Consider the following 8,365-nt stretch of genomic DNA (forward strand, 5'->3'; position numbering starts at 1 on the left):
TATTCATTAGATGGGGAATTTCACGTAACACTGCACTGATCTTTCTGGATCCGATTTTATATCTATGAGTTTCAGTACCACAGTGATTTTGTAGAGTGTGTGTTTAGTCATGTACAATAACAGCTTTTTCAAGTTAAATGGCCATTTAGAAAAACAAAGTTTTAAACTGGCGAGCCTACAGTAAGAATTCAATCTTATTCTCCCATACTACATTTAAAAGGAGTTAATAGTCTGAATTGAGGAGAGAGACCTCAATTGTACTTGAAGAATTTCATTATATAAAATTAAAAAATAAAAATAAAACTCGATTGGGTATTTAAATAACTAAAAAGGCATCCAAAACCCTCTGACTGCTCTATAACTAAAAATATTGCTTAACTTACTTAAGTAGATTTTAATTCACAGCAGGGCTAATACATTTAATGCCAATTTTCCACCTCATGCTTAGTATAAATCCCTGAAACCATATTTTATTAGGTACAACTATAAGACAAGAAGGAAAGATGAAATGAAGAGCATTAGGCTTTTCTTATAGGATATGCTGTGCTTTGAAACATATTTTATTGACCCTAAAATTACAATATCAATTATTGACATTTTTGTTGAGGATCAATCTCAGATTAAATGGCAAAATGGAGAAAAGGTTTCATATGTACTAAGTCCAAACGCAGAAACAGATTGCCCTCGTCACATTAACTTTTTTTTTAGAAACCTTTTCTGATGATTAAACAGGACATTTGAAATATATCTAAGTTATACCAGTCACCACAGTGCTTTTTGGTGAACCAAAGAAGTCCCATAGTGAAATCAAACTTAGAGTATGAACTGTACTAGTTTAATACAATTTTCTTTTAGCATCAAATGCTCTTTTTTTAATTTACATTTATTCTGTCAATTACAATGCAAAATAATTAATTAAGCAAGATGTTGGAGTGTGTTAAGATCATTCATCTGAATTGCTAATAGGCTGGTGGCATTTTTTCCACACAGAGGTCCGATTCTGCTCCGGCCAAAGACAATGGGCCTGATTCTCCACTGTCTTGTCCCTCTTTTGATCACGTACACCGGTGAAAAGGCATTGGAAAATGGAGGTGAAATGCTGCAAGGTCAGTAACATTTACACCCACTTTATATTACCTTTTCACAGATGTGACTAAACTAAGCGCAAAGGCCCAATGGGAGTGTTTCCTTGGTCTTCAGTTAAAGCAAGATGGAGACCTAAACGAGTGTGTATGGAGGGATACACGTTAACAATCTTTTTGCTGTTTTCCCCCCTTGTTTTACTATGTTTATGGAATAAAATCCTGTAAGGTAGTTTAACCCCTGTACTCCCAGTGACCTGTATCTAATTTGCTTTTGCATTTACTCACAGGACATATGGCATATAATTTAAAAAAGATTAGAGGGCTCATGCTATCCAATGTAATTAACCTAAAATTCTAATCCTACACCAGCCTATTTTCAATTTGGGATAGTACCATATACACACTCTAACATTATTGCTCAATCTATATAGCAACGATTTTCAAAATGACTAAAAATGGCTCCATGACACTTGGATCACGCTTGTGAAGCTTCTTCTTGTACTTTGTAATTGTAAATTTCTTCTCACTGAGAAATAAATACATTTGCATTTTACCATAAAAGTTAGTCACCTGATACCTGAAACATTTGTATACCATCTTTAAGAAAACATGGCTTGTTTGGTCAACTTGCCTGCCTAATGTTATATCTGTAAAAAGTGTGTGACACCATGTTACCTTCTTCACACCTCTGTTGATACAAATAATACATATCTGAGCGCTAATATTTCATGCTGCATCTTATCTGTTGTGCCAGAAGACTAATATATTGTTTTACACGTGTATTATGTATAGTAGCTAGAATAATTTGTGCTGACTCCTACTCCTATTGAAGCCAATGACAAAACTCCCATTAACTTCAGTAGTAGTTGGATTTAGATTGTTTTTCCGGCATGTTTTCCATCACTAAATTAAACTATTAGTAGGGGAAAAAAGCCCAAGGGAAGAAAGATATGAATTTAGGAATTAGCTGATCCACAAACAATGTTGAAACATAATGGCATTCTGAAAAGATATTTAAATAACAACAAAAAAGTGCTATGAATTTAACAATCTTTTAGATTTTGAGTTTAAAGTTATTTTCTATTTAAACTTGAGTGTAACAGGTAGCTTCCTTGACTTTCTATTTATTTCCCTGAGCACTGGTCTTTGGAACAAGTGGAGTTTCAGACTTATCTAATTTTATGAACTCTAAAATATTGGTATTTCCGTTAAAAATCAATTTCTTTATTAAAGTTTTTTAAAAATTCCATTGTATAGCCAAGATTTAAAAAATAGACACTTGTTGGTAGCCTTCTAAATCTCTATTTTGCCATTTCAAGTAATGGCCTAACTTTTAAAAGTACTCAGCACCCAACAATTCCCCTTTAAATTCAGTGAGTGGCTGGGTGCTCAGCATTTTTGCTAATCACGCCACTTATTCAGGAGCCTAAATAAGGATTTAGCATCCTTCCTTCAGTTACCCATTTTGGAAAAAAAAAAAAAATTAAAAATAAACCACCATCAAAACCAAAAAACCAAACTCCACAACCTTGGCTCTCTCTAATATATAAAATATGAAATTTTTGCCTAAATCAGCACTGTATGTAAGGACTACAAGATTGGGTTTAAAGAGGGTGAAATCTTCCCCTTGTGCAGAGGGCTAGCATAAAGCCTATTCTGAAGACTTAAGTAGGACTTAAAACAGGGCTTTCTGCTGACCTACTCCACAGGATAAAATTTCAGCCAAATGAACAGCACTGTACCACTAGACTTCCACAATTTGGAACTACGGCAAACTTGGAATAACTGCATTTGATCTCATATCTAGATTAAAGGTTTATGTGTTTCATAGATAAAGTTTATTTTAAAAAGACTTCTAAGGCATTCTGCATTTTAGGCTATACAAAGTGTGCAAATCAAAACACTTTAGAAAACAAAGAGGCAGCAACCTTTTTAGGCTAAAATGGTCTTTTACTGATTCTAAGGCTGTAAATTATTTTTCTCCTAGCGCCTTAAATTTAAAAATAATCTTCTGTCCCCCACAAAAATATGCCATAATTCTGTTTTCCCATAACTACCTCTTCCTCCTCCTCCTCCTCCTCCTATCTAATACACTGACATTACACAGTAGGTTCCAAAATGAGGATTAACAGAAGGGTTTCTATTTGTATAGGATTCCATTTTAATACATGCTCATTGAAAAAAGAGGTGGAACATCACCATCTGAAGCGTGGCTTTTTTACTCTTTGGACAACATTACTTAAGCCTTCACCTTTTCTGTGCAGCACAAAAATACACCATCGTTGTTTCCCTTAATTATTACTTTCTCACGCTTTCTGATAAACTGACATCCCACAGCAGGCAGCTAAATGAGGATTAATAGTTTTACTTTTGGCTGGAATCCCTTTTAATATGTCTAATTTACAAAAGTTAGCAAATACAATCTGATTTTTTTCTTTGTTCTCTGTGCATTAAATACACTTTCAACTTCTTTATTCTCCTGGTTTAGTGGGAATTTTAAGTGTGGTTCTGAAAACGTTTGGAAGGTGTGTTTGTACAACTTCTCCTTTAGAACTGTGAATATTACATCAATTAAGGCTGTTTAAAGTATATATTTTAAAATAAACTTTAATATTCAAGCTTACCAGATTGATGAATTGATAACAATAAGATGAGATTCTTTACAAGAGAAACTATATAGTTGTACAAAATTAAACTTGTGTAAAACAAAAATGAGCCCTGCCTTGCATTAAAAACACAGAGCCTGTTTACAAACAGGAATGTACATGCCATTTGGACTGCCTTTTAATTGCTATATCCCAATAACAACTCAATTATCTTAGTAAAGGAACCGGTGATTAATTTTAGATTGCAATGAATCTACCAAACTTTTTCATTATAGACGTTCCAAAGCTTTTACAGTAAGAAGTTATCAACAAAAGCAGGCACATTAGTGTACAAAAATGTTGCTGTTTACTTTTCCTTTTTTCTTTGAAAGTGCAGGGGGTTTTAATGTGCATCCTACCAGACCCAACATAGGTTTTAACTCTCACTACACTGTAAATAGAATTTAAATCTTCAAGAAAGTGTAAACATAAGAATTTCCCCAAACAGCTGTGGTAAACATTACAGGAACGTCTTTTCGTCGTTCAAAATTTCTCTGCTTGAGAGGTAAAGAAGCTTCATTACATTTTCCCCTTACACGGGCTGGTTATCATAAATGGTATACCTTTGTACCATTAAAGCTGAAGAAAAGACTATGATGATGATGATGATTCATTTAAAAAAAAAATGGCCAAAGAGACACCAGGAGGGGAAGAACCAACCCCTAAACGGTTCCTGTCCAGCTTTTTAAAACTCAGTCTTGATATTTAACAGACAAGACAGATGAAAAACTCATCAGACAGAACCATGATCCTGAAAAACGTACTAGTGGGCTCGCTCAGTCACCCCCAGCAGGAGCAGCGCACGGTGGGGCTCTGGCGAGGGTCTCGCCACGTGCAGTGATGGAGCCAGAGGCTGATCTTTCGCCAGGCGCGTTGCCTCGGCCTAGCCCCAGCGGGCTGTAGCGGGGCGAGAGAAGGGGTGCGCGCTCTTTGCGCGGGCCGGTGCGCTGAGCAAAAGGGCTGATGCTGCCCGTGGGTCTGTCCCCAAAGCTAGGGCAGGGGCCGCCTGGTGCCAGCGGCTGATTGTCAGCGCAGGTGCGGGTCCCGGGGCCGGCCCCTCGCTAGCTGCTGTTGGCGCCGGGCTCCCCCGGGTAGATCTCCTCGTAGGCCGGGGGCTGCTCGTGGGGCAGCGGGTAGCAGTAGGGGTAGGAGGGGTTGAGCTCAGGGTCCCTGGGCGAGTAGCCGGGCAGCTCCAGGGAGGGGTGCCCGCCGCAGTGCACCTCCACGCCGGCCTCGTCGAACACGTGGAAGACGCCCACGTTGATGTAGGAGACGGCCTGGAAGGGGCAGTCGACAGGGGACAGCTCGGGCTCCTCGCTGGAGAAGATGGAGCCCTGGCTCGGCCGCGGCGCCCGCCGGCCGCCCGCTCCCCCGCCGCGCCGCCAGCCTCTTCGCCTCCGCCTCCGGCCAGGACGGGCTGCTGCTGGCGGCTGCGCTGGCGGCGTCAGCCCGCCTGCTGGGCCGCCTTGTAGTTGCGCACGAGACAGCGCTGAGCAGGCCCAGCAGGCACTCGAGCGCGTTGAAGACGGTGGAAGCACCAAGCCGCGCTGGTAGTCCCGCAGCTTCTGGCAGCGCAGCGCCGCGCCCGCCGCCGCCCGCGGGCCCCCGCCGCGGCCCGGCGCGGCGCAGTGTAGTGCGAGTACTCCTCTCCACCAGGACACTGATCCGTCGCCGCATGACGGCCCGGCGAGGCCGTCAGCACCCAGCATGAAGACCCACACACCGAGCAGCAGGAAGTTCTGCCGGCCCCCGCCGCGGCTGCTGCCCGCCCGCGCCCGCCGCCGCGCCGCCCCCCCGGCGGCGGCAGCAGAGCAGCGCCGAGCCCAGCAGCGAGAGGCCGGCGGCCAGCAGCAGCCCCGAGTAGAAGGCGCCGGCGGCGGTGCCCAGGCGGAAGGGCTCCCCCTTGAGCTCCGAGCCCAGCGAGAAGCACTTGAGGCCCACGGCGGCGGCGCTGAGGGCGCAGGCGAGCAGGAGGCAGCTGGAGAGCGCGGCGCAGGCTCCCCGGACACTCCACTTCATCCTCCGCTGCCCCTCCGCCTCCTCCGGCCTCCCCCTGCCTGCCTCGCCGCCGCCGCCGCCTCCTCCTCCCCCCTGCGCCGCCTCCGCCTCATCCTCCCGTGTCCTCCGGGGCGGCGGCCCTTCCCGGCGAGGCGGCCGCCGCGCAGCGCGGGGACATGCTGGCGAGGGGGACCCGCAGCTCTCCAAACGCGCCGCTCCGCTCCGCAGGCAGCCGCCGGCCTCAGTGAGCCAGGCGCAGCTCGCACACACACTCCCCTCCTCCTGCCCGCCCTCCCTGCCGCCCGCCCTTATCGCGGCTGCTCCCGCTCCCCGCCGCGGCTGCTGGGAGCCGATTAATAATTGATGGCAGCAGCCCGGCTGCTGGAGCAGGGGCGAGGAGCGCAGCCGGGATCGGGCGGGCGGGTGACCGCTTGCTGATCAGCCTGCCGAGCTGCGAGCCTCCGGCCCGGCGGGCACAGGGCAGCGGCAGCAGAAGGACTGGCCGGGGACAATGGCAGGAGGGATGAGATGGGGGGGGGGGTAGTTTTTAAGATCCCCCCCCCTGCTCTGCCGCTGGGGCCACCTGCAGAGGGGAAGGAACGGCGCATCAGCCCCGCAGTGGCACTGCTCTGCCCCGGCGGCTCCCCCCATGGCAGTGCCAGGGCTGCCCTGCTCCAGAGGGGGCACTACGAGTCCTTGCAGCAAAGCGGAGAGAAGGGGGGGGGGGATTAGGAGCTGGCAACCGTGATTTATCATCCCCCTCTGCCCCTTGCTGCTAATGTTGGCAGGTTCCTTAAAATCCTTCCTCTCACCTGCTCGTGGAGGGGAAGGAGGGATTAGTTCCCCGGTACGGTTTCGGGTGATCTCACTGCATGGTGCGAGTTATTTTCATACACGCCGCTGTCAGTTTTAGTACAGAATCAACAAGCAGGGAAAGGGGGTTTCACGAGCCTCTCCGAATAGGAGTTAAAGGGATGGAGTGGGGTGGGAAGAGGCTCCAGGTCGGTTTGTATTATTGAAAAGTTTAGCAGAGTGGTACCATGACTTAAATGTGCCTGTGCTGGCGCATCCTCGCTCCGGACTCCGCCAGGAAGCTGGGATGAAGGCAGGAAATCAAACCCAGCCCTGTGGGAAAGGGATGCTAGCTCGGAGGAGCGCGCCTGCAGTGGACATGGAGCAGCGGGGTGTAGCTGTGTGGGTCCCAGCATTTTAGACAGTCAAGGTGGGCCAGGTTTTGCTTGGACCAATCTTTTACTGGCCCAAGTTCCGCGGGTGAGAGAGACGCTTTCCATCTGCACCCAGCTCCTGTCTGTAATTGCTGCAGACACCGCCTCCCCCCACCCCCCATATCAGAGGAAGAGATCTGAAGGGAGGGCGAGCAGCGTCTGGGACCCAGCTGGGATTAGAGACCCGGGATTGCCTGCGCTTCAGTGTCCGCTCGGAGTGATGTGTGGCGCTTGATCCTTCTGCCGTACGCGCCTTTGCTTTGCTGCCAGCGAAATACGCGCAGACTTGCTTTATAGCCAGCGCTGGTTATTTTAAGCGGTCCTTTTAAAAAGGCACGTACATTATAGGGGACCGGCTACACGACTAGCCCCTCCCTCCCGAAATAATCAAGCGATCTGCTCCCAGAAGAGCTGGGCACAGCCGGTCCGGCACAGCCCGGGGGCGCTGGCTTGGGGACAATGTGGGGAGGGAGGAGGAGCTGCGGAGAATAGGGATGTGTGCAGCCTGCGCTCCCGAACTGCTCCAAGCACCGGACTGTGCCCGGGGGCCTCGGGACTCAGGCCCAGGGGAGGAGCCAAGTGGGAGCGGGAGGGGCCGGGGCCGCACGGTTGCACTGCAGTGTGTTTCCGCCGGGGGTGGGAGGCTGCCCTGGTGTTCACACGCGCACGCCTGGGAAGCCAAAGTTCTGTCCGCCAGCAGCTCCGCATCGCGCCGCGGATTAACCTCCGGGGCAGCGCCAGCCCCAGCCGCTGGCCCCTCCGTGCTCCCGGCGGCGAAGGGCGCAGAGGATGATGCACCTGCTGCGCTCGTTGGAAGATCTGCCGGCCCCTTCTCCGCCGGGCACACGCACAGTCTCGCCCTCTGGCTCCCGGGCGTGTTTGAGGGCGGTGCCGCCCCCCAGCTGAGCTGGAGGCTGCGTTTTGCCAGACCCGTGGCAGTGAAACACCTCGCTCCACGCAGCTTTCCCAGGCGCAGGGAGACTGGCCAGCCCGGTGTGATCAGAGGCAGGGGGTGGCGATGCTCCCCTCTCCTTTCCAGTGAGACACATCAGAGAGAGGGAGGGAGGTGAGGCGCTGAGCAACGTCTTGCAGTCCTGACTCAGGCAAAGTCTACCGTTCTGCAGGCAGCGTCAGGCCCCTTAGGTGAGCCCCGAAAGATTGGTGGGATATTTTTTAAAGCCTCGGAATATGTGTGTATTCCCCAGCACGGTGCAAGCTTTTAAAACACGCCGCTTTGCCTGGCTGATGGGTGCGCTCAACTAGCCTGTTCTGCTGTCTTGATTTTTGTTTTTCATTTTGGTGGCTCTCCAGGAATAGCAATTGTGCAAGGTTTGGGGTTGGGGCAGGGCCAGCACTACCATTTCGGCGGCCTAGGCCATCGCCTAGGGAGCCAGAATTATTTGGGGGGGGG

At 49.2% G+C, this 8,365-nt stretch overlaps 1 protein-coding gene across 1 annotated transcript; it reads right to left on the reverse strand.

Annotated features, from left to right (window-relative positions):
- Positions 1-4,695: 4,695 nt before the first annotated feature.
- TMEM271 (transmembrane protein 271) lies at positions 4,696-5,749 on the reverse strand. Its single transcript, XM_075067531.1, is given in 5 exon segments — positions 4,696-5,144; positions 5,147-5,218; positions 5,221-5,265; positions 5,268-5,482; positions 5,484-5,749. Coding segments are annotated over 5 exon segments (951 nt in total). The 3' UTR covers positions 4,696-4,791.
- Positions 5,750-8,365: the final 2,616 nt, after the last annotated feature.

This window comes from Chelonoidis abingdonii, chromosome 6, assembly GCF_003597395.2.
Source record: "Chelonoidis abingdonii isolate Lonesome George chromosome 6, CheloAbing_2.0, whole genome shotgun sequence".
Lineage (NCBI taxonomy): Eukaryota > Metazoa > Chordata > Testudines > Testudinidae > Chelonoidis > Chelonoidis abingdonii.